The sequence below is a fragment of the Prionailurus viverrinus genome, chromosome D3, assembly GCF_022837055.1.
Source record: "Prionailurus viverrinus isolate Anna chromosome D3, UM_Priviv_1.0, whole genome shotgun sequence".
NCBI lineage: Eukaryota > Metazoa > Chordata > Mammalia > Carnivora > Felidae > Prionailurus > Prionailurus viverrinus.
In genome coordinates this window covers 42,089,205-42,114,446 of record NC_062572.1, presented here as the reverse complement: position 1 = coordinate 42,114,446, position 25,242 = coordinate 42,089,205, and the positions used below count along the sequence as shown (strand labels likewise).

Below are 25,242 nucleotides of genomic sequence, written 5' to 3'. Positions count from 1 at the left end.
CATCATCATTTCACCAGCTAGCGGTCCTGATTTTTCACCCTCTGAGGCTATGAAGTCCTTATTCTTTACTTTTCCTTCATATTAAAAACTAATGAATACATATATTTGAAAGATATCACCTTTTAGACAAAAAAAGAGGTAAAACCCTATACTTACATGAATACTATGCCTGATGTCTCTGTACTTTGAGGGAACAAGTTATCATGAGGCTTAAGAGCAAACCAGGAAGAATCTACTTAATTGCTTTGCCCCTCACCCATCTATGAAAAGAAGTAGCTTAGAGAGGCCAGAGTTGTGGTGTCTAGCCAATATTGGTTGGATATCTGACAAATCCGTGCATTATCACAAAGTGAGAGTTTTTGTGTTCCTATGGTTTGTTTATTTTTGGGGTGATGTCAGGGCACGGATCTTTGGAGCAGCTAGAAGTAAGGTAACAAATGCCTGGAGTCAAGGAATACAGAATCTTATCTCTTTTTTAGAAGAATGTAGGGTACAGAACTAATAAATTACATTTCACATTTATAGTCACCTACCTCTGTTATAAGCAGTGTACATATGCCATCCTTAAAGTCATGCTTTTCATCCACTGATATCTCTCTTTCATCTTTGTACCACACAATATGAGTCTCCTTCTTAATATTTGCCACCTGGAAGAAAAGCCATAATTATACTTCTTGAAGTAAGGGAATGCTGCTCTTACAAAACTAGTTTCTAATGTAGCATTGGATAGAAGAAATGCATGAAATTAGAAGACATAGATTTCTTTTTTTTCAAAAATTTTTAATGTTTATTTATTTTTGAAAGAGAGAAAAAGAGAAAGAGAGAGAGCAAGCGAGCATGAGCAGGGGAGGGGTAAAGAGAGGGGGAGACATAGAATCTGAAGCAGGCTCCAGACTCTGAACTGTCAAAACAGAGCCTGACACGGGGCTCGAGCCCATGAGCCTTGAGACCGTGTCCTGAGCCAAAGTCAAACACTTAACTGACTGAGCCACCCAGGCACTCCAGAAGGCATAGATATCCGAAGGGATCAATTGAAAGCAATTTTAATTGGCAAAGAGTTTAGAATAAAATGGATACAAATGAATAAACCTAAATCAATAGCACCTATTTCTAGCAGTAAAAATTGACTTTAAGATTGTCTGGTGGACAGAAAAGAATAGATATGTACATGTTAACATGTATACTTAAATAAAATAAATAATAAATATCTGAAAACCATAGAAGACACATCCCATCACATTAAAATATAGCCTGTGTCACAAAAACAAATGGCTTTATCAAAAGAACAGAATGAGTAAGCCCCAATGTATATCTAAATATTTTTAAAAAGATGACTGAAGCTTTGCAAAGAAGTGTGGAAGGGAAGTATGTTTGTGAAAACATTTTTTAATTAAAATGTTTTTAGTTTTGTTGAGATACAATTGACATACAATGTGTAAGTTTAAGGTATATAGCATATTGATTTGATGTATGTATATATTGTGAATTGATCCTCACAGTAAGTTTAGTTAAAAACCATCAAGTATGGTTTAGTAAATTAATTGCTTAGCAATTTTGAGGAAACTCATTTAAATCCTATATCCATACATCATAACATCATAAGTTTCAAACTCGTGCAGTTAAAGGGATCTTGACCTTTATCTACAATGTTTAAATTTTCTACAAAGAAGACTACATTCTTGTATTTCTTGTGTAATTAATATTGTGTCAAAAGTAAAGACTTCAGGGGCGCCTGGGTGGCTTGGTCGGTTAAGCGTCCCACTTCGGCTCAGGTCATGATCTCGCGGTCCGTGAGTTCGAGCCCCATGTTGGGCTCTGTGCTGACAGCTCAGAGCCTGGAGCCTGTTTCCGATTCTGTGTCTCCCTCTCTCTCTGCCCCTCCCCTGTTCATGCTCTGTCTCTCTCCATCTCAAAAATAAATAAACGTTAAAAAAAAAAAGTAAAGACTTCATACAAATCAAGAGAACAATCCTTAAGACCCCACTGAACAACTGAAGAAATGCACACACAAGTCCCCAAAGAGGAAATATAACTATATAACAAACTATATGACAAACAGATGAAGAAAATGGTGGCGTGGATTCCTGCAGGAGAGGAGTGCCCAGCTCTGCTTTGCAGGCATGATGGGGTTCTTGTCCTATATTCTTTTGAGTAGACTAGTTCCAAATGGGGTCCATGATAGTCTCATGAGTCTGAATGTTTAGTTACACATACTCCATTAACTATAATGAATATATAAATTGCTAAATGTGCCTAAACTGCTCTAATAATGAAACAAAGAGCTATGGGAAGACAGAGGAAGGTTCATTCTACCTGCACAAAGAAGGAAAAGGTCTTACAGAAAAGATGACTAAGCTGGGACTAGAGAAAGGATTTTGTCGGAGAAGCTGAAACAGCATAAGGAACAGGCACTGGAACAGCATAAGTACATAATGTATGAATATCTAGATTCTATTTTTAGGCTTCCATGGTTGTTCAGAATCTGGGCAAAGGGCTGATTCTCCTGAGGAAAGCCATCAGAACAGGACACCGGAGCTCACATCCCAAAAGGCTAGTACAACAGGTGGGTAGTACAGAAAGAAGCAGGATAGATGTGTGGGCCCCTGGGAAAGGGTGGTTTGCCAGTGGGCAGTTGTGGAGGAGAAAGTGAGCCAGGGGCTGTATGGCAGTGGACAGCCAGGAGGAGAGAGAGGGTTTGGGCTGCTGCCTGAGAAACTGTTTTCAGGAAGCTTTGCCATTTCCATTGAGACTAAAGCCTAGAATTTAATTTTCAGACACCTTTCTGGAAGACTGATGTTTCTGTAACTTTCATCAGACTTAGAAGAGACGGGGGCGCTTGGGTTCTGGCTTTGCTAGTGCCAAATGCCAGATCCATGCTTCTACTTGGAGCCACTGTCTGCTGTCATGAACTTTACACTCCGACCTCCTCCAGCAGTTCCCGGTCCAAAACATTTTGGTGACTCACTCGGCTGAACACACCATGTGCTAAGGTATAAAATGATTAAGGGTGTGATATGGCCTTTTTTCCCCTAAATCTTTCCCAAGGCCTAATGAGAGCTGTACACTCTTCATCAAACCTCTCCCCTCCTGGCAGCATGCTGGTTCCAGAACCAGCCTCTGAGCTAGCCAATACTCAAAGGAATTGTTGCACCAGTCACAGAATATAGATACGAAATTGCTAAATTTCCAGGGAAGGACAGTGTATCTAGAATGATCGTGGAATAGATCTACTAGTTAGAATGCACATTTGGCCTGAAACAAAGACCATGTGAGATTCTTCTGAGATTAATAATTTTTAAAGAGTTGGGAGTGGGGAGGGAAGAATGAATAGGCAGAGCACAGAGGCTTTTTGCTTTTTAGGGCAGTGAAAAAACTCTGAATGATGCTACAATGGTGGATACAAGTCATTACATATTTGTCCAAACCCATAGCATATATAATGTCAAGAGTGAACCCTAATGTCAACTGTGGACTTTGGGTGATTGTCATGTGTCAGTGTAGGATCGTCAATTGTAGCAAATGTGCAACTCTGGTGGGGGATGTAACGTAGGTGGAGGCTGTACATTTGTGCGGACAGGGCGGGGTATATGGGAAATATCTATATCTTCCCTACAATTTTGCTGTGAACCTAAAATTGTTCTAAAAAATGTAAAGTCTTGGGGCGCCTGGGTGGCTCAGTCAGCTAAGCAACCCACCTCAGCTCAGGTCATGATTCATGGCTTGTGAGTTTGAGCCCCGCGTTGGGCTCTGTGCTGACAGCTCAGAGCCTGGAGCCTGCTTCAGATTCTGTGTCTCCCTCTCTCTCCGCCCCTCCCCTACTTACACTCTGTCTTTGCCTCTCTCTCTCTCAAAAATAAAATAAACATTAAAAAGCTTTAAAAAAAAAACCCACAAAGTCTTAAAAAAAAGAAAAGAAGAGCCAGTCCTTATTAGCTAAGGTGTAATGAATAGGAGCCATCATCTTGTCTTCCCATATTTTTATGTTGTTTTATCTTATTTTATGTTTCATTTTACTTTATGCTTCTTACCAACCAATGATTACAGTAACATTCAACAGTAAGAATGTGTCACTTAGCATTTTGGTTCAAATGGAGGAGATGAAAAATTGATCTTCCTTTTCTCACATTCTATTTTATCTTTATTTCCCTTATATCAAATATTAAAAACTTATCTACTTCTTACCTTGCATTTCAATAGTACATTACATTCACCAGTCACTTCCCAGCTCAAATACTCAGCAAAATGAGGACCTATAAAATTTTAATGACATCAGTAATCACCCTATTAACCACAAATGCAAAATCAAAGCTCATTCTTAAATTCTAAAGCGATACATGTGTGAAGTGATATTTTAAAATTCAAGATTAATTTTCAAATATTTAAATGGATACATATTTAATAATAAATATTTTCAATTATTTTTTATTTACCAGGGCATTAGTAACATAAGCAAAAATAATGCATTTTAACTTGTTATGGAAATAATCTTGGAATATTTTGTTCAAGAAATTGAAGTTATTCTTTTTACTCACTGCCCATTTTTACCTTGTTTCCTGATCCATTCTTGCCGCTGGAATTCAGCTTCTTTCTGGAGCTTTTTATAAACTAAAGATTGAAAAAGAAAGAAGTATGAAACTGAGTTGAGTGGTATAAATGTATATGCCAGTCACCGTGCTAAGTGATTTGTACTCATTATTATAACACTCATACACCATGACCCCCTATTTGTTGTAAGTCTTCATGATGAAGAAGTAGGCTTAGAAAGGTTAAGTAAATTGTTTAAGGTCATTGCGCTAGGAAACAGTGAAGCAGTATCGGAAGTTGCAAATGTAGAGATCTGGCCAACCTTCCCAAATGCCACACTTGCTAAATGCCACATTTTACATCTTGGTGGTTTCTACAGTGGCTTATGGCAGCTGACATATAATCTAGTTCTAAAGTATGACTAATTGATTTGGCATACACTACTTTTGCATATTTTTCTTCTTAAGTAATTTAAAGTAAGTACACAATATAAGGTAGGAGCATCGTTTCTGAGATACATATACAGACTTGGCTGTGTTGCAGTCTCCTTCACTGGAGAATTTTAGTAATAAATACTTGTTTATATATGAGATGACTGAACTGTAGTCTTCCTTGTGGGCTAAGGATAAATCTGGTGTCTATGAAATGAAGTACTATGGAAAGTATTAACTGAAAATTGGATTCCAACTTTGAAATACAAGAAGCAATTCCTACTGCCTTCCACGCGACTACTTTTGTGCCATGGGTGTTTGCATTGAAGGGAGCAGGGAAATCTTTCAGCTGATGTTTCACAGAATTCGTACCATCTCCAATGAGAACAAGAGTAGAATGGCCAACTGCTTTTCCATCTTGAAGCTGGAAAGTGTATGTACCCTCATCCTCATCCTGTAGCTTTTCCATGAACATTTCAATTATGCCAGTGTTTCGGTCAACATGCATCTTATATTTCTTCAGTGTGAAAAGGAAAACAGAAATCAGTGAGCTAGATATGATGAGGATGCCTGATAGAATAAACACAAACTCCAAAGAATCATAATGTTAACACAATTTCTTGTTCACACTTTTTTTAGATGCAAGCTTTCAAAATCTTGTGCCCAGGAAAAGGAAAACATTACATGGAATAGATGACCTTGACCAGAAATGCTTACTAAAACCTCTGAAATTTAATTTTTTAAATACAAATAAAGTTTTATTATCCCAAGTCACAAATTTTGTCAAAAACGTGTTTTTAGATTCCCATTTTACCTTCCAGATTACATTAGCTTCAATTAGCAGAACAATGCAAAAAATAGGCAGCATGCAATGTGTTTTGGCTCATTCATGATTATATCCCTAGCATCTTGCACATGCATGGTATATAGCAGGCAATTAATAAATATCTGCTGAATTAACATGTGAATAAAAATGCTTCCAAAGCATTTGAAGTCCATTTGTTTTTAATAAACTGAAATTGCCCTACTGAACTGTGCTTATTTTATCATACTGCTTAGGCAACTTCTTTTCAATGTAAAGATAAATCTTAGCTCTGGCATACAAGCACAAGTTCTATAATGGATTGGAATTAATAAAGTTCTCCTATAACTTGTCACAGAATGAAGGCTCACATCTGGGATCAACTCTGTGCTGCAATTCATGCCCTAGAGTTTCCCCTGAAGGAAGCCAGTCTCCAACTGAGACCACATTCTTGCTTAGCTGTCATCTACCTTAGCTTGCTAATCCCCACTCCTGAGAGTACTCTCCCATAAATCAATTGAAAGAGAAACTTATTTCAGACTGTCCTTCTAAGGAACTTAGCCTAAGACCGTAATTTCCACCCAATGAAATAGTATAAGAACTAATTTCGATGACAATGGGCAGGTCTCCACGTTCAGGGTACGTATGTGTATGTGGGCAACAACATGAAAGTGTGTGCGAACACATGAAGGGGAGTGTGTCTGTGCACGTGTGCATGAGTGGTCAGAGGGTGATGCCAACGCTGCTTTTCCTTCCCCTCCATTGGTCAGGTGATGAGCACACAGTCAATGAGAATATTCTGAAAACAGGGAGAAGATGGGCCACAGTGGACTCTGCGTGACCTATTCGGGCTCTACACACAGTTGCTAAATGAGTTGAAAAGAAATACATTACATATTCTTTTGCTATTTATGTGATTCATTCTCCCCTTCACTAACGAATTCTGAAATGTTTTAAAAACATATCTTGATGAAAGGAGAACAGGTTGTTAACATTGGCCACAAGTCACACTTCTCTCCCATCTTCTGAGTCTCTCATTCATACCCGTGATAGCACAGGTAAGAGCCAGAGCTCCTAAACCCAAATTCTTCAGTACCACTGAGTGCTGGCCTGATCCTGGCTCTACTGATATCTAGGGAGGACAAATAAAGTGCAGATGTTATAACTCTGTCTATGGAAACTATGTGTTGAAAGCAAAGCAAAGAGTAGATATACACAACTACCTATGTAAATAAGATATCAATAGACATACACACACAGAAGTGTAGAATCAGACCAAGAAGTATAAACCGATATGTGCATTACAAAACTGTAAGAATTTGTGATTCTTCTGAGTCTTTAAAGTTTTTCTTACAATAAAAATGTATTGCATTTTAACCAGAAGACCAATGAAAGATATTTTTACTGTAATTTTTTCTGAGCCATCAGAATAATAGAAGCCATTTCTTCCCCCGTGAAGAACCAAGTTCCTGTTGGGGTTTCTGATGGGAGTATGTGAGTTTAGTTAAGCGTTCTTGCTCCTCTGACTTCTCAGGAGAGCAGCTCCGTTTGCACGGGTAACAATACTTCTTGGTTTGCCTGGGACAGTTTTGGTTCGATTGTTGTCCTGGAAAAATTATTACTAGAACCCTCTTTCATTCTCAAAAGTGTCCCAGTTTGGATAATATGATATAGTAAATCTATATTTTCCTCTCCTTTTTTTTTTTTTACATATGAAATGACTTAAACCCCACCACTCCATGCTCAGTGGTTTTCATAACAACTTACCCGCATCTTAATAGGGCTTCCTCAGTACATTCTACAGTGATAAGTTTAGAATCTAAAAAGCGTATAACATACCGGCCCTTCAAAAATCTCCTTGTCGTTAAATATGTAGGTGACCTTGGTGTTGGCAGATAGCTTCTCAGCCTGCATCCAGAACCGAACCTGGCCTTTCTCCAAAATTTCAACTGCCAACTCTGACTTAACTGGAACAACTATGCACAATAAAAATAAAAATAGCAATTTTATTGGTAACCAATTGTATTGATACAGATTTTTCAGTGAAAAAAACACTCAACAGAAATGACAATATAGCACCTTGCTTCTGGCAAAGCCTGGAGGCAGTAAGAAAGTTGTAGAGAAAGAACGATATTCAGCGATGGAAGACCTGGATTCTAATCCTGCTGCCACATTGGGCAGGTCATTCCCCTTCTCTGAGTCATAGATGTCTCAACCGTAAAAATGAGGAAGATGAACTTACCTCCAGGGTTCCTTCAGCTAACCTGTGTGACTCTCTACTGTAGCTTTGGTTAGGTTTATTTAGGGACAATAACAAAGTGTGATGAAATAGCCTTGGGCTGGCCCCAGGAGATCTGGAGCCTAGTCCAATGTCAATGTCAGCAACTAACAAACTGTGTGATATTAGGTAGATTAGTTCACATATCTGGACCTCAGTTGACTCGTTTATAAATGAAGGGGATTGAACTGAATGTCCTAAAGGGTCAAGATAGTTTCCAGCACCAACATTTGATAATCTCAATTGCTTCAAAATATTGGGAAAGGAGTTAAATTTTATTTTTTCCAACAACTTAACTCTCTGTGGACATTCTTTCAAATGTTTTTAAAGATGAATTTTAAAACAGAATTAATTTTGATTATATATATAAAATGAACCAGCTTATCATTTAAACTCTATTCATCCACTGGTATACCAGTTCATTTAAGTTCTTAGACTAGGCAAAATTTTTCAGAGGCAAATACTTGAGTCACTATTGAGAAGGTATATTAAAATATGGCATGGCTTGCCTCATAAAGAAAGTGAAGAAATCATATGATATCTCTGATACCTGTATCGCTTCAGCCATTTAAGTCTGAATGAAATTTCAGTCTTTGGCTGATATCTCTCAAAGACCATTTTCTAAATTTCTTGTAACTTGAAAGTGTTCTTTATAAAGGCTCTTGCAACCAATGGTTTTGTATCAGAGGTGACTCCAGGGCAAACTTTGTGGAAAAGCATGGTTGTTTCTCAAAGTTTAATAGTCCTTCACTTCCTTTAGGAGAAATCATCACCCTTTACTTTCTCTAAACTGTTCTCAAACTAACCTGAAAATTTCAACACATGCTACATTTTAAATTGTAAGCTTCCCAAACTTGTATGAAATGTATATCAATATTTCTTTGTACTTATCCTAAAACTATCCTTTCTAAGCTTAAGGGATGCCTATCATTTGCACTATTCCATAGTCACTGTAAAACTCAGTTACAGATTTGTTCCAATGCAGAACTAAAAGGAGGCTCAGATGTCATCTACTGAGGGGTGTCCACGATGGGCAGAAAATGGGCTCTGGTGTCACACCATGCCCTTGGACAGTTATCTTCTCTAAAACCTTGCATTCCTCACTTGCTAACATGGATATTATCTGCCTCATAGGACCACCAAGAAGAGTGAATATCATACCAGAAGACACTAAGACACTGTGAATAATGACCAGTGCTCAATAAATGTTAGTTCTTTCTCTCTTAATTTACTGATGAAAAAAGTGACCTCCAGGAAAGGTTAGTAACAAATCTGAGTAGCAGAGCTGAGACCAGGGCTATGCCCTCGATTCTGTGCTCCTCTTCGTCCTGGATGTCCACTCTGAAGAACACTAGTGGTTTTCCAGTGTGAACATGTCTGAGTAAGGCACCATGGACAGACTCTAGGCTTGTGAGAGCAGAAGCTAAGCTTTCTCGCTACAGAACACTCCTGCTTGCTACTAGTAACTCTTAAGGGGAATGGAAAGTATAATCTGTCCTAGAAAAGTCTGGAGACCTTGTTCTGGGAAATCTAATACATGAGTGATGAGGTTATCTAAGAGGGCCAGAGTGGTGGTGAAGGAGAAAGGGCATGCCCTCCTGGAAGTTTCAAGCTCCCTTAATATTCACGGTTCTCTCTGAGTAATAGGAAAATCACCAGAGGAAACACTGGCCACCAGTAATTGCCAGAGAGGGTGTGGTGGCAAACAGCAGGTGCACACACAGTAACAGTTCATGTCCTGGTTAGTGACAGACTACTTGGGCTTAACCACGGGTATCCGCTGTGTACCTGTGGTCTAGTTACCTAATCTCTCTGGGCCTCACAGTATACATCTCTAAAATTAAATCACCTTAGAAATGAAACTTTTCAGGTCATTGTGGAGTTTAAATGATATACTCCATTTAAGTACCCTATAAATACGCTGGCATATAATAAGTGCTCTATAAATTTGGCTATTAATATTTTTGTACCTCTTTTTTCTTCCAGTTAATTCAACAAAACCCTACAACTACCCCTGATAAAATATAATACACTGATACCTAAAAGGACATACCAAATAGATGTAAGTAATGTGTATGTGGTTGCATATACCTGCACACATAGGTACACGTGGGATAATAACCGAGAGATATTATGCAAGCCATTGACGATACTGAAGTATACCTTCCATCATCTCCCTCATAATACCTTGAAATCTTTGGAGAATACAGTAAGTTTCTCTGAAGTAGGTTGCCTCTGTATACTGCATCTTAATATCAAAGCTGGTAAGACCCGCTAGGCTGTTTTCTGTTTTTAGTTTTATACATATTTTTTTTCTTCTTCTCAGTCCTAAATTTCTTTAGGCTCTTTTCTCTGGCAGTTAATTTCCTCCAGCAAAATATCTGGTTTTTTATATGTTTAAGGCATATGTTTAGTGGTTTTCAAAATATTTTTGAAAACAGCTTAAAGTAGGAGAATTTACTGTGCCAAGGGCTAAAGGAACACCATACTCTTTTTTCACATTCGGTAAGAAGTAAGACCCATTTAAAACTTTACAAAATCTCAAGAAAAGACTTAATTATGTGTCAACATTTACCAGAAGGAAGTGGGCATAAATTGAGAAACTAGATATGCTACTTTGACCCTATCATCAGATCTCTGAAAATATTCATGTAGTGGCCAAGCTGATCTAATAGTGGTGGGGGAAGAAAAGTGTGGGAGCTGTATTATTTAAAATGCTGCTTCGAGGCACTTGGGTGCCTCAGTTGGCTGAGTGTCCAACTCTTGAGTTAGGCTCAGGTCATGATCCCAGGGTCATGGGATTGAGCCCTGCATCTGGCTCTGTGCTGAGCTTGGAGCCTACTTAAGATTCTTTCTCTCTTGCCCCCTCTCTAACACTTATGTGCTATCTCTCTCTGTCTAAAAATAAAATAAAATAAAATAAAATAAAATAAAATAAAATAAAATGCTGCTTCAATGGGCTAAGCAAATCATCCTTGGGTTGGGAGATCTGATACTTCAATGTCAGAGTTTTTAACACATCCTTGAGTTCTCTCTCTCTGCCTACCCAATGCCATACCAGGGCTCTAATAAAAAGGGAACCTCAGTTTGCTACTATTCTCTCCCCTAGAACCAGTAATTCGAGTGATTATGTTTATGCAAAATAAAATATCTCAGCATCCATGACAGCGACATTGGGCAATTACTGCCTCCAAGTCCATAAGATCACTGAACTTCAGGGAGGCTTGGGCACCTCCAATTCAACACTAACACCCAATATTGTCTCATCTCCATCCTTTAAGCTAAATGTAAATGTCGTTTGGATCAGCTGTTGCCCAGATGCTTTGCCAGTGTTTATTGTCTAACTAGATAAGTGGAAGCTGCTGTTTGTCTCCATTTCTACCAATGTTTGAAAGTAGACCGTGATCACTAATGGTCAGCACAGTGACCCTCTCCTTTACTCCCTATTTCACAGCCCTGGGGACATGAAGGGAGAGCATCCTGTACAGCTTGTAGAAAATCTTCTACAAGTGGGTTTTTTTTTTTTTTTTATAAGTAAGTACATTCAGTTCTTTTTTTTTTTTTTTTAATTTTTTTTTTTTTTCAACGTTTATTTATCCTTGGGACAGAGAGAGACAGAGCATGAACGGGGGAGGGGCAGAGAGAGAGGGAGACACAGAATCGGAAACAGGCTCCAGGCTCTGAGCCATCAGCCCAGAGCCCGACGCGGGGCTCGAACTCACGGACCGCGAGATCGTGACCTAGCTGAAGTCGGACGCTTAACCGACTGCGCCACCCAGGCGCCCCTACAAGTGGGTTTTTTGAGGATCACTATTCTACTTCAATTAGTATTTATGTTTTTCCTGAAGAGCTCAAGGATCAACCAATACTATATTATCTCTCACAGCATCTCTATACAGTAGGTGCTATAAACTATTACAACAGCCATTGCTAGTAAAGATACTAAGTAAGGCACAGGGAAATTAAAATGAGTTTCCCAGGTTCATAGACTGGGTCAAAAGTACTGAATAAGGAGAGTACAGGCCAAATATCTACCTTCCATACAATTAAAAAATGATAATAACTTTTAAGACACCATGGTATTACTTTTCCAGTTTCATAGTGAATAAGCATACAGACAAAAAATGGTTCTCTCCCAGAATTCAGAAAGTCTGTATCCTACTTTCACACCCCATAAGCATGTTGCTGTGCTGCTTTGTTGAACAAATGTGGTTTTGAACCACTGAGGCCAATAGTCACCAACACTCAGCCTCACAATGGAACAAGCATTCCTTGGTAATGGAAAAGAAGTCAGATAATTCCAGACTTCCAATTCAGATAAGTTCCAGAGCAGTGTTTGTTTTTTAATCATAGCCTTCACTGGGACTTTCAGGAAAGCTACAGACCTTCCTCCTAGAAAAATGCACATATACAAACATGCAAGGTTTTGTCTATGGTCTGGGATCACAGTATAATTTCCTGAGTTCCTGAAAATTCTGTATCAGTAAAGGAATTATATTTTAGGGACCAAACAGTAAAAAAAAAAAAAAAAGTCCTGGTTTAAAAGAGTGAGTGTGGATATCACTCCCTAATTGTTTTCTCAAATTCTAGGGTATAACTTTCTAGATAATCCCCTAGTTTGGTCAATAGATATAAGTGGCAAGAGATCTTATCAGGCCAATGGAACTTTCCGGGTGTCATTTCACACTTCTTTCTCTTCTTTTAGGTGTCAACTGCAAAATTTAATCTTTTATGTGGAAAGTGCTTTATTGAAGAGTTTGTAGATAGTGCAGAGAGATTCTTTTTCTGACTAAGGCATCTTTACCTTATTTTCCAGGAGTTTAAAATGGTAGATAATGTCTTTAGATTATCTTTAATTAGAGGTATGATTCTTCTATTATGTGCTAACATTAAATTGCTCAGCAAGAGGTTGGTTTGCCTAAAAAACATGCGAATTAATGTATCCAGAATTATATAATATATAGGGTTCCAAAATACATAGGCAAAAGGTGAAGAACTTGATGATTCAGCTATTACACCTACGTAACCTGACACTTCACTATGTCACAGAGCATGTGACATTTTTTCTATGTTAGTATTTGTATCTGTTTAGAACAATGGCAAAGATAAAAGCAGCACTTCTGGAAAGTGCATTTGTAGCTACCAGTCTATATTCCATTGTGTGTTCTCAAGAGCCTCTTGTCTTGACCCTGTCAGAGTTGTCTTCTGACCTATTCCAGAAGTCACCACCTAGCAGGATTGCTAAACTCTGTGAATGTACTGTGGACACTTACTTGGGAACTTGTGTTCTTGGCTGAGAGCTAGTAAACGTTTCAATTCTGTAGGGAGAAAAAAAAGAACAATTAAACTACTAAAACAAAACTCACCTGATCCCAGAGGATCATTGATGAATCAGAGCAGCATTAGACTTATGAATGGATTGATTTTAAGCTTACCGTCCTCGTCTATCAGGTAGCTTGACGCTATCCCATCCGTGTCTGTTACATCGCAGGAGTAAATACCTATGTCTTCCGTCCCAAGGTCCTTGAAGGTCATTTTCGTCCTGCAGAACAGAATACTCTTGTTAAGAAGGGAGGCTGTCCAGGGTCTGTGGGCTGGCGTCCTGTACTGTCTCCAGGTGATTACCTATGCGACTTCCTTCATGGGGAGCACTTGCTCCTAACTCCCCTACTGACGTAAAACCTGCACATTCCTGCAGCTTCTAGGAAGACTTTCCTGACCTTCTCCTGGGGCTGCAAGGATGACAGGCGGACAGGAGTGGGAAGCTGGTACAAACCTCCCATCCCCAAGCTATGTTGCATATCAATGCCCATCCCCCAGAAAGATATTTTTAACTGATCAGCCCTTGCTGGGGGAAACTAAAAAAACATTTTCCTCCACAGGGCAGAACTTTCTGTTGACAACTCCAAGTGCCCCTCTTATGTTAGTTAACCTCTGAACTTTCCTTTTTGAGGTTATCATACTGTATTGGTATTACCTATTTTATTATACGTATGCCTCCACTATATAGTCATTGTGCCTTTAGGGACGAGATATGTTTTATTTCCTGTTGTGTCTCCCAGCATCCAATAGTTTTCTGACACATAATATGTGCTTAGTAAATATTTGTGGAATGAATAAATGAATGGGTCAATGGTTTAGTTCACTGTGTTTTCTAACTTTGGTGAGTGATGGTGCTACTCAGTGTCTAAGATCAGCCAAACATAAATGTGAGCCAAGTGCACAAATTGGAAGAAAAAATGTATAGTTTGATTGCCTTTTCTTTAATCAGATTTATGTTTTACTTCAAGTACTTTATAGCACGCTGATGGAAAAATGTCTTCTAGTTATATTCAATATGTCCTTGTCATCCTCCAACAAAATTACTATTTCTTTATTTTTGAGATATTTTGGGCGTCTTTGTAATAAAAATAATACTTAAAAGCATTTTGCTTTACCAAATGCAATCCAATATGGTTGGAACTATAAAAATATAAAACTTGCTAAACAAGGCAAAGTAAAAAGAAAACTTAAAATCTTGGATGTGAAAGAAGTAATTGATCACAAAATTAATCTTCGATCTCTCCCATTTTATAGAAAAAGAAATTGGAGGCCCATGGAAGTTCAAAGCTACCCCAGGTCACAGAGCTGGCCCCTCGTAGGGCTAGGGCTAGAACTCATCTGTCCTCTGCTTTCCAAACAAGGTTCATTCCAGTGTATTATTATGTCATTCTTAAGTGGGGGTGAAAAAAACAGACGAGATTATACCTATTTCGTTTAATTCACTATAACTTGAATCAGCAAGCAGCAAGTTCTTCCTTGCTCCCTCCCCATAAGCATCCTCACCATTACTTTAAGGTTATGAAGTTTCATAAAATAATGAAAAGCATCATTAAAGCTGACTTTTAAAATGTCAATTAAGGCTTTTCCAACATCGCAAATTTGATAACATATAAGAAAGCTTTTTAAATGAAATAATATGAAAGTAGGATTGTTATTTTTTAAGGTTGACATTATTACTTTTTACATGACCAAATATAAAATATTTGTGATTTCATCCCCTTATGCCAAGTATTTGAGATAGAAAGCAAAGCACTTAACTTCCCTCTCCTATCATTAAAGGAAACAAACCCATTTAATTTTGATTGAAATGGTACATACTTGTTGCCTTTGCTCTCAACGTCTAATCGTGGAGAGCCCTCAGTGGATACATAATCTTTGGACCAGTTGAACTGAGAATTTGGAGTCATCTGATCACATTCAAAATTCAATGAAATTACGCCATCATCATCCACATTTACAACAATCTCTCTGGTTCCTAGAAGATCCAAAACAAGGCACTGATTATTTCCTAATAGAAATCAACAAAGTGAGAATTCCTTACTTTGGGATCTGTTACTTTAGCCTTCAAGCAGGGCCTTGAGCCTGTGCAAGAGAAAAGACCCAACTGCTCACTATGGATGGACAAGCCTGCATCCTGCTCTACAATTCAACTTCTATACTGCAACATGGAATTTAATTAATGTGCCATATTTTTCAGGTAGAGATACCACCAGTCTAGGGCTGAATAAAAATTGGTTGATGTGACTTAAAGTACAGTTATAGGAGCAAGTTGGTCATAATAAGGAGGACAAGGCAGCCCTGGGCAAAAGGAAAGTTGAATGATCCTTGTTAGGACTGAATTGATGACTTTTGCTTCAATAACACCCATATCCAGCTACTCATCAGGAAAGGATAGATAATAGATAAAGAAACCAAAGGGGAGAAACAGAGGTAGTAAAAATTGCCTATAGTTACATGATTAAAGTTTGTAAATCATTTAAAAAATGATGAAATACATGGAAACTTGTTCTGTTTATCAAGTAAGCATATATAAATCTAAAGATGCCCCTCTAGATTAGAATGACAGCAATCTAGACATGACTGTTATTGAACTGTATGTAAATTTAAATGGAAATTAATTTCAAGAGATCCAGATGTTTCAAGAAGATTGGTTTTTAGCTTTTAAAAGAAAACAATTCAGTTAGTGTTTTGAGTTCTTATGTTTTTGTGAGTTATAATAAATTGCACCTGCATCTAATCTGGGGATTCAAAGAGTTTGTATAGCACATAAAACATTCACATCTATGCATAAATCCAGTTTGAAAGGTAAAATGCTCTTCTCAAATTGACACTCATTCAGTTACCAGTCTAAACTCAGTTTGTTTCCACATGTTAGGAAAAATATATTCAATCTAAGAAAGGTACAGGTTTGTTTTTTTTAAAGCATTAAAAGGGGCACCTGGGTGGGTTAGTCTGTTAAGTGTCTGACTCTTGACTTTGGCTCCTCAGGTCATGATCTCACAGCTCATGGGTTTGAACCCCTCATCAGGCTCTGCGCTGATGGTGTGGAGTCTGTGTGGGATTCTCTCTCTCTCTGACCCTTCCCTGCTCTCTCTTAAAATAAATAAATAAACTTAAAAGGAAAGCATTAAAAAAGTCTTCCAATAGATACTGCCAAAAGACTGAAGTTTTTCTCTCTAAATTGTAAGAAGTCAGCATCCTGGCTTACTGTACAGTAAAACTTGTCAGGGGGAAAAATTGCAAAACTCCTCCCAGGGGAAGGCCAAAAGAAAATGAGTGCCCAAATTGTGCATGGCAACATGAAGATCTTGGTTCCTAAGCCAGGCAGTTGATTTAATTTGTGTCCTTACTGATGGCAGTGTGTGCTTCAATTATAAACTCCCAAAAAGTGATTTTTAACACATGGAATGGCTAGAGAAGACTACTTCTAGTGATTTTTAAAATTACTTTTTAAAAAACAAACTAAGGGCTATTTTCATATTTGGCTATAAACTGAAATAATGATCAAATAAAGACTTAATTATATTTAAGTGAAATGTCCCCCATGTATTGCTTCTAAAGGGCTGAGTCTACTCTACTGAAAGTTGCAGACCATATTTTAGTTCTACTCCTGATAACATATGATGAATCCTTACCATCCATTATTGTATAACAAATAGTGAGAAAGTCCTCTCATTAAAACTTAAGAAAAGACTAACACCTAAGAGTGTGGAGGTTGAGGCAGTGTTAGAATACACGGCATGGTTGAGTCACAGAGAGAGTACAAATAAGAAAACTTCTGTATATCTGTGTTGTTATGAAGAGGAAAGAAATGACAGAGGTTGACTAAACCTTCCTTGCTATTTGCATAATATCTATTTTGGAGGCATGATGGATTATTCATATTAATCATTCATTGTCTGATCTGTAATCCCTTTTAAAAGGAAGTGAATCATCCATAAGCTTGCTGTTTATTATAATAGAGGCATGATTTAAGTTTACAACAGAAAAAAAATATTGCTTAGGTCAAGAATTGTGAGGTTTGTTTTTATTAAAGTGAAAGATTTTACTTCATTGCAAAGGAGTTACAAAACTGAAAGAATATGAATAGTATATAATTGGCTTAGCTGTTTTCTCAGTTCCACAGCTAGCCTTTGTGCAGTAACACTTCATCCATCTGGAACCCTGCCCAAAACCGAGAAGTAAGGAAAACAGCCCCTAAGTGGCAGTGCTGATGTGACAAAGTCCACACACTAGTATTCCTGAACACTCACTGGAGAATTCTGTAGATCGTCACTTGGAATCTATTTAAATTTCACTTCGAGAAAGTTGGTTGGTTGGTTTCTGTCAGCAGATTAAACCCCCAAAGCACAGGGAGGCAAAAAACTACTCTCAGCAGGTACACTGAGAATAAGGAAAATGACAGCAAGAGAGGAGGCAGAAAACATAAATGCAGGCATAAAGGCATATTTAAAGAGGGACAAATGGCTCCTCACTCCCTAATGACATCACTGTATTCCAACACTGTACAATAAATAAGGTTGATCTTTATGGCCCTGAGTCACACCGAAAGAGGTAAATAAGATTCAGTACACTGCATCCAAGGTTGAAAAGTATATACTAAAATGTCCAATCTATTTCAAAAGACTTTTTATCAAAGAGTTTTAGAATGTATTTTCAAATCTTAATGCTTCAGCAGTAAATTCTCAGGTAAATAGAACAACCGGGAATTTAAAACAATAATTTGTTCAGGTTTTTTTTTTTTTTTATTGAGGAAAATTTAGTCTATAACATATAAGTTTCACAGATGGCTAACAGACATATGAAATGATTCTCAACATCACTCATCATCAGGGAAATACAAATGAAAACCATGATGAGATATCACCTCACACCTGTCAGAATGGCTAAAATTAATAGCACAGGAAACAACAGATGTTGGTGAGGATGTGGAGAAAGGGGAACCCTCTTGCACTGTTAGTGCAAATGCAAACTGGTGCAGCCACTCTGTAGAACAGTATGGAGGTTCCTCAAAAAGTCAAAAATAGAACTACCCTGTGACCCAGCAATTGCATTACTAGGTATTTACCTAAAGAATAAAAAAGTACTGATTTGAAGGGACACATGCACCTTGACATTTACAGAAGCATTATCAACAATAGCCAAGGTATGGAAAAAGCCCAAATGTCCATTGACTGATGAATAAATATAGAAGATGTGGTGTATATATACAATGGAATATTACTCAGCCATCAAAAAGAATGAAATCTTGCCATTTGCCACAACATGGATGGAGCTAGAATTCTCCAGTGAGTGTTCAGGAATACTAGTGTGTGGACTTTGTATTATGCTAAGTGAAACAAGTCAGTCAGAGAAAGACAAATACCATAGGTTTCACTCATATGTGGAATTTAAGAAATAAGACAGATGGACATAGTGGAAGGGGGGAAAGAGGAGAGGGAGGAAAACCATAAGAGATACTTAACTACAGAGAACAAACTGAGGGTTGATGGAGGGGAGGGCAACAGGGGATGGGCTAAATGGGTGATGAGTATTAAGGAGGGCACTTATTGTGATAAGCACTGGGTGTTCTATGTAGGTGATGAATCACTAAATTCTACTCCTGAAACCAGTATTACACTATATGTTAACTAAATAGAATAAATAAAAACTTACACAAACAAATAAAAACTGCTGATAACCAGACTTTAAAAGAAAGGAAGGAAGGAAGGAAGGAAGGAAGGAAGGAAGGAAGGAGGAAGGGAGGGAGGAAGGCAGGAGGGAGGGAGGGAGGGAGGGAGGGAGGGAGGGAGGGAGGAAGGAAGGAAGGAAGGAAGGAAGGAAGGAAGGAATAAAGAAAGATTATATAAGGTTCAGGTATGTAACACACAAATTTAATATCTGTATGTAGTACAAAGTGATCACCACTAAAAGTCTGGTTACCATCCATCACCATGCAATTGATCCCCTCTACTCATTTTTCCCACTTCCACCCCTGTTCCCCTCTGGTAATCTCCAATTCATCTTCTGTACTATGAGTTTGCTTTTGTTTTGTTTGTTCATTTAAGTTTTTAGATTCCATATGAGTGATATCATATATCTGTCTTTCTCCATCTGACTGACTTCACTAAGCATAATATCTTTGAGGTCCACCCATGTTGTCACAAATGACAATATTGCATTCTTTTTATGGATGAGTAGTACTCAATTGTATATATATACCACATCTTCTTTACCAATTTATCCATCAGTGGACATTTAGGCTGTTTCCACTTCTTGGCTATTAATAAATAATGCTGCAAAGAACAAAGGGATGATTATATTTTTTTCAAATCAGTGTTTTTGTATTCTTTGGACAAATACCCAGAAGTTGAATAGCTGGATTATATGGTAGCTCTATTCTTTTTTTTTTTTTTTTTTTTTTAATTTTTTTTTTCAACGTTTATTTATTTTTGGGACAGAGAGAGACAGAGCATGAACGGGGGAGGGGCAGAGAGAGAGGGAGACACAGAATCGGAAGCAGGCTCCAGGCTCTGAGCCATCAGCCCAGAGCCTGACGGGGGCTCGAACTCACGGACCGCGAGATCGTGACCTGGCTGAAGTCGGACGCTTAACCGACTGCGCCACCCAGGTGCCCCGGTAGCTCTATTCTTAATTTTTTAAAGGAATTTTCCATATTTTCTTTTCCACAGTGGCTGCACCAATTTACATTTCCACAGTGTTTGAGGGTTTTCTCTTCTCCATGTCCTCTCCAACATCATTATTTCTTGTCTTTTTGATAATAGCCATTCTAACTATTGTGAAGTGATATCACATTATTGTTTTGATTTGCATTTCCCTACTAATTAGTGATGCTGAACATCTTTTAATGTGCATGTTGGCCATCTATATGTCTTCGGACAAATGTCTAGTCTATTCAGATCCTCTGCCCATTTTTAAAAAGATTTTTAAGTAATCTTTACACCCAATGTGGGGCTTGAACTTACAACCCTGAGATCAAGAGTCACAAGCTCCACCAACTGAGCCAGCCAGGTACCCCTCTGTCCATTTTTTTAATCAAGTTGCTTGTTTTTTGTTGTTGAATTGTACGAATTCTTTGTATGTTTTGAATATTAATCCCTTGTCAGATACATGGTTTGCAAAAATCTTCTCCCATTCAGTATGTTGCTTTTTTGTTTCGATGATGGTTTCTTTCACTAGCAGATTTTTAGCTTAATGTAATCAATTGTTTTCTTTTTTGGCTTTTGTTTCCCTTGTCTTTGGAGTCAGATCCACAAAAACATTGCTAAGACCAATATCGAGGATCTTTACTGCCTATTTCCTTCCATGAATTGTATAGTTTCAGGTCTTGCATCCACATCTTTAATCCATTTTGAGTTAATTTTTTTGTATGGTGTAAGATAGTGATCTAGTTTCATTCTTTTATGTGTGGCTGTCCATTTCTCCCAACACCACTTATTGAAGATATTCTCCTTTTTCCATTGTGTGTTCTTGTCTCCTTTGTTGTAAATTAATTATCCATATATGTGTGAGTTTATTTCTGCACTCTCAATTCTGTTCCATTGGTCTGTGTGTCTGTTTTTATGCTGATACCATACCGTTTTGATTCCTATAGCTTTGTAGTATTTTTGAAATCAGGGAGCATAATATCTCCAACTGTGTTCCCCTTTCTCAAGACTGCTTTAGTTATTTTGTATTTTTGTGGTTCCATGCAAATTTTAGGATTACTAGTTCTAGTTCTAGTTCTGTTAAAAAGTGCCATTGTAACTTTGATAGGGAATGCACTGAATCTGTAGATTGATTTGGGTAGTATGGACATTTTAACAATATTAATTCTTCCAATCCATGAACATGGTATATCCATTTGTCTGTTTCATCTTCAAATTTTTTCAATATCTTAAAGCTTTCAGAGTATAGGTCTTTCACTTCTTTAGTTAAATTTTTCCTGGGTATTTTATTCTCTTTTTTAGTGTTTTTTTTTTTTTTTTTGAGAGAGAGAGACAAAGTGCAAGTGGGGAAGGGACAGAGAGAGGGAGGCACAGAATCCAAAGCAGGCTGCAGGTTCTGAGCTGTCAGCATACAGCCTGACAGGGGGCTCGAACTCATAAGCTGTGAAATGATGACCTGAGCTGAAGTTGGACGCTTAACCAACTGAGCCACCCAGGCACCCCTTAATGCAATTGTAAAAGGGAGTGTTTTCTAAATTTTTAGTTCTGATAATTTGTTACTGTATAGAAACACCACAGATTTCTGTATGTTGATTTTGTATCCTGCTACTTTACTGAATTCATTTACTAGCTCTAACAGTTGTGTGTGTGTGTGTGTGTGTGTGTGTGTGTGTGTGTGTAGTCTTGTGAGTTTTCTATGTATAGTATCATGTTATTTACAGACAGTGACAGTTTTACTTCTTCCTTTATAATTTGGATGCCTTTTATTTCTTTTTCTTGCTGTGGCTAGGATGCCAACTACTATATTGAATAAAACCGGTGAGAGTGAGAATCCTGGTCTTATTCCTGATCTTAGAGGAAAAGCTTTCAGCTTTTCACCATGGAGTATAATGTTAACTGAAAGCTTGTCATATATGGCCTTTATTATGTTGAAGTACATTCTAATCTATACTCACTTGGTTAAGAGCTTTTATCATAAATGGATGTTGAATTTTGCCAAATGCTTTTTTTGCACCTGTTGAGATGGTCATATATTTTTTATCTTTTATTTCGTCAGTGTGGTGCATCATGTTTATTGATTTGTGGGTTTTGAACCATCCTCGTATCCCTGGAATAAATCCTACTAGATCACGGTGGATGATTCTTTTTAATGTATTGTTGAACTTGGTTTGCTAAGGATTTTTGTTTAGGATTTTTGCGTCAATGTTTATCAATAACATGGGGCTGTAATTTTCTTTTTCTGTGGTGTTATCTGGTCTTGGGATCAAGTAATGCTGGCCTCATAAAATAAATTTGGAAGTGTTCCCTCCTCTTCAATTTTTTGGAAGAGTTTGAGAAGGAGAGGGATCAAATCTTTGAATATTTGATAGAATTCACCAGTGAAGCTGTTCTGGCCTGGACTTCTGTTTGTTGGGAGGCTTTTGATAACTGATTCAATTTTCTTACTAGTAATTAGTATATTTTCTATAGCTTCATGAATCAGTCTTGTATGGAAGATTGTATGTTTAGAGGAATTTGTCTATTTCTTCTATGTGGCCCTCTATGTTGGTGTATAATTTTTCATAGTCTCTTATGATCCTTCATATTTCTGTGGTGTCAGTTGTAACTTCTTCTAATTTTGATTTCTAATTTTGTTTATTTTTCCCTTCATGAGCATAGCGAAAGGTTTGTCAGTTTTGTTTACTTTTTCAAAGAACCAGCTCTAAGTTTCACTAATCTTCTGTATTTTTTTCCTAGTCTCTATTTCATTTATTTCCATTCTGATCTTTACTATTCCCTTCCTTGTACTTACTTTATGCTTTGTTTGTTCTTTTTCTAGCTCCTTTAAGTGTAAAGTTAGATTGTTTATTTGAGATTTTTCTTGTTTCTTGAGGTAGACCTATATTGCTAAGGTATTTCCTCTTAGAGCCATTTTTGCTGCATCCCCAAGGTTTTGGTATGTAATTTCTGGTTTCACTTGGCTCTAGGTTTTTTTTTTAATATCTGCTTTGATTATTTTGATGACCCAGTGGTTGTTCAGTAGCATGTTGTTTAATCTCCACATTTTTGTAATTTTCTGAGTCTTCTTCTTATAATTGATTTCTAGTTGCAAGCCATTGTTGTCACAGAAAATAGTCGATGTGATTTCAATGCTCTTGAATTTACTGACACTTGTTTTGTGGCCTAACATGTGATCTATCCTAGAAAATGTTTCATGTGCAGTTGAGAAGAATGTTCAGTTGCTTTTAGATGGAATGTTCTGTATATATCTATTGAGTCCCTCTAATCTAATATATCATTTAAGGCTGATGTTTCCTTATTAATTTTGTTTGGATGATATAACCATTGATACAAGTGTTAAAGTTCCCTACTATTATTGTACTGCTATAAATTTTTCCCTTTATGTCTGTTAATATTTTCTTTATATATCTTGGTGCCCCTATTATGGGTGAATATATATTTAAATGCCCTTGTCTATTATTACAGTCTTTGTTTTAAAGTCTATTTTTTTCTGGTATGAGTATTGCTACTCCAGCTTTCTTTTCATTTCCATTTGCATAGAATGTCTTTTCCCATCCCTTCCCATCAGTCTTTTGTGTCTTTAAATCTGAAGTGTATCTTTAGATCTGTAGACAGCACATAAATGGGTCTTGTTGGGGTGTTTTTGTTTGTGTGTGTGTGTGTGTGTGTGTGTGTGTGTGTGTGACAGAGAGAGAGAGAGAGAGAGAGAGAGAGAGAGAGAGAGAGACAAAGCAGGGGAGGGGCAGAGGGAGAGGGAGAGGGAGAGAGAGTATTAAGCAGGATCTACAACCAGCCCAGTATGGAACCCAATGCAATGCTTGATCCCATGACAGTGAGAGCAGAACCTGAGCCAAAATAAAGAATCACATGCTTAACTGACTGAGATAGTCAGACGCCCTAAAATGGGTCTTGATTTTTTTTTTTTAGCCATTCCACCACTCTATATCTTATTTTTATTTTTTAAAGTTTATTTATTTATTCTGAGAAAGAGAGGGAGAGAATGAGAGAGAGACCAAGCACATGGGCAGGGGAGTGGCAGAGAGAGAGGGAGAGAGAATCCCAAGCAGGCTCTGCACCATCAGCGTGGAGCCTGATGTGAGGCTCAAACCCATGAACTATGAATTGTGATTTGAGCCAAAACCAAGAGACAGATTCTCAACTGAATGAGCCACCCAGGTGCCCCTTCCACCACTCTATCTTTTGATTGAACAGTGTAGTCCATTTACATTTAAAGTAATTATTGATAGAGATGTTCTTATTGCTATTTTGTGCATTGCTTTCTGGCTGTTTTGTAGTTCCTCTCTGTTCCTTTTTTCTTCTCTTTCTCTCTTCCCTTGTGGTTTGATGGTTTTCTTCAGAATTATATTTAGGTTTCTTCTCATTTTTTAAATGTATTTACCATAGGTTTTTGCTTTGTAGTTACTGTGAGGTGCATATATAATTTTCTATGTATATAACAGTGTGTTTTGAGTGATAGCAACTTAAATTTGAACATATTCCAAAACTTTACATTTTTCTCTCACCCACACATTTTTATTTTTGACGTCACATTTTACATCTTTTTATTTATGCATCCCTTAACTGATTATTGTAGTTTTAATTAATTTTAACTATTTTTGTCTTTTAACCTTCATACTTGCTTTATAATGGATGTATCCACTATCTTTACTACATATTTACCTTTTCCAGTGAGATTTTTACTTTGTTATATATTTTCTTATTATTAATTAGTGCCATTTCTTTTTGGTTTTGAGAACTCTCTTTTACATTTCTTGCAAGACTAGTTTAGTGTAATGAACTTTAGCTTTTGCTTATCTGGAAAACTCTTAATCTCTCCTTCAATTCTGAATGATAACATTGCCAGGTAGAAAATTCTTGGTTGAGAATTTTTTTCTTTCAGCATTTTGAATATGTTGTGCCACTCTCTTCTGGCTCACAAAGTTTCTGCTGAAAATTTTGCTGATAGCCTTATGGGCTTTCCCTTGTACACAATAAGTTGTTATTCTCTTGCTACTTTTAAGAGTCTCTCTTTAATTTTTAACCTTCTGCTCACCAAACTCCACATCCGAAAAACAAATAACCCAGTGAAGAAATGGGCAGAAAACATGAATAGACACTTCTCTAAAGAAGACATCCGGATGGCCAACAGGCACATGAAAAGATGTTCAACGTCGCTCCTTATCAGGGAAATACAAATCAAAACCACCTCATGCCAGTCAGAGTGGCCAAAATGAACAA

General features: G+C 37.5%; 1 protein-coding gene across 10 annotated transcripts in view; it reads right to left on the bottom strand.

Annotated features, from left to right (window-relative positions):
- The window catches only part of MYOM1 (myomesin 1), a 207,696-nt gene that overhangs the window by 14,104 nt on the left and 168,350 nt on the right, over positions 1–25,242 (bottom strand). For all 10 annotated transcript variants that reach the window (XM_047827904.1, XM_047827900.1, XM_047827898.1 and 7 more), the window contains 8 exons: positions 15,176–15,332; positions 13,471–13,577; positions 13,309–13,353; positions 7,597–7,733; positions 5,328–5,472; positions 4,546–4,605; positions 4,183–4,250; positions 534–647 (listed from right to left, as the gene is read on the bottom strand). In XM_047827904.1, coding sequence (XP_047683860.1) covers positions 534–647; positions 4,183–4,250; positions 4,546–4,605; positions 5,328–5,472; positions 7,597–7,733; positions 13,309–13,353; positions 13,471–13,577; positions 15,176–15,332 — 833 coding nt within the window. The remainder of the gene's footprint in view (positions 1–533; positions 648–4,182; positions 4,251–4,545; positions 4,606–5,327; positions 5,473–7,596; positions 7,734–13,308; positions 13,354–13,470; positions 13,578–15,175; positions 15,333–25,242) is intronic.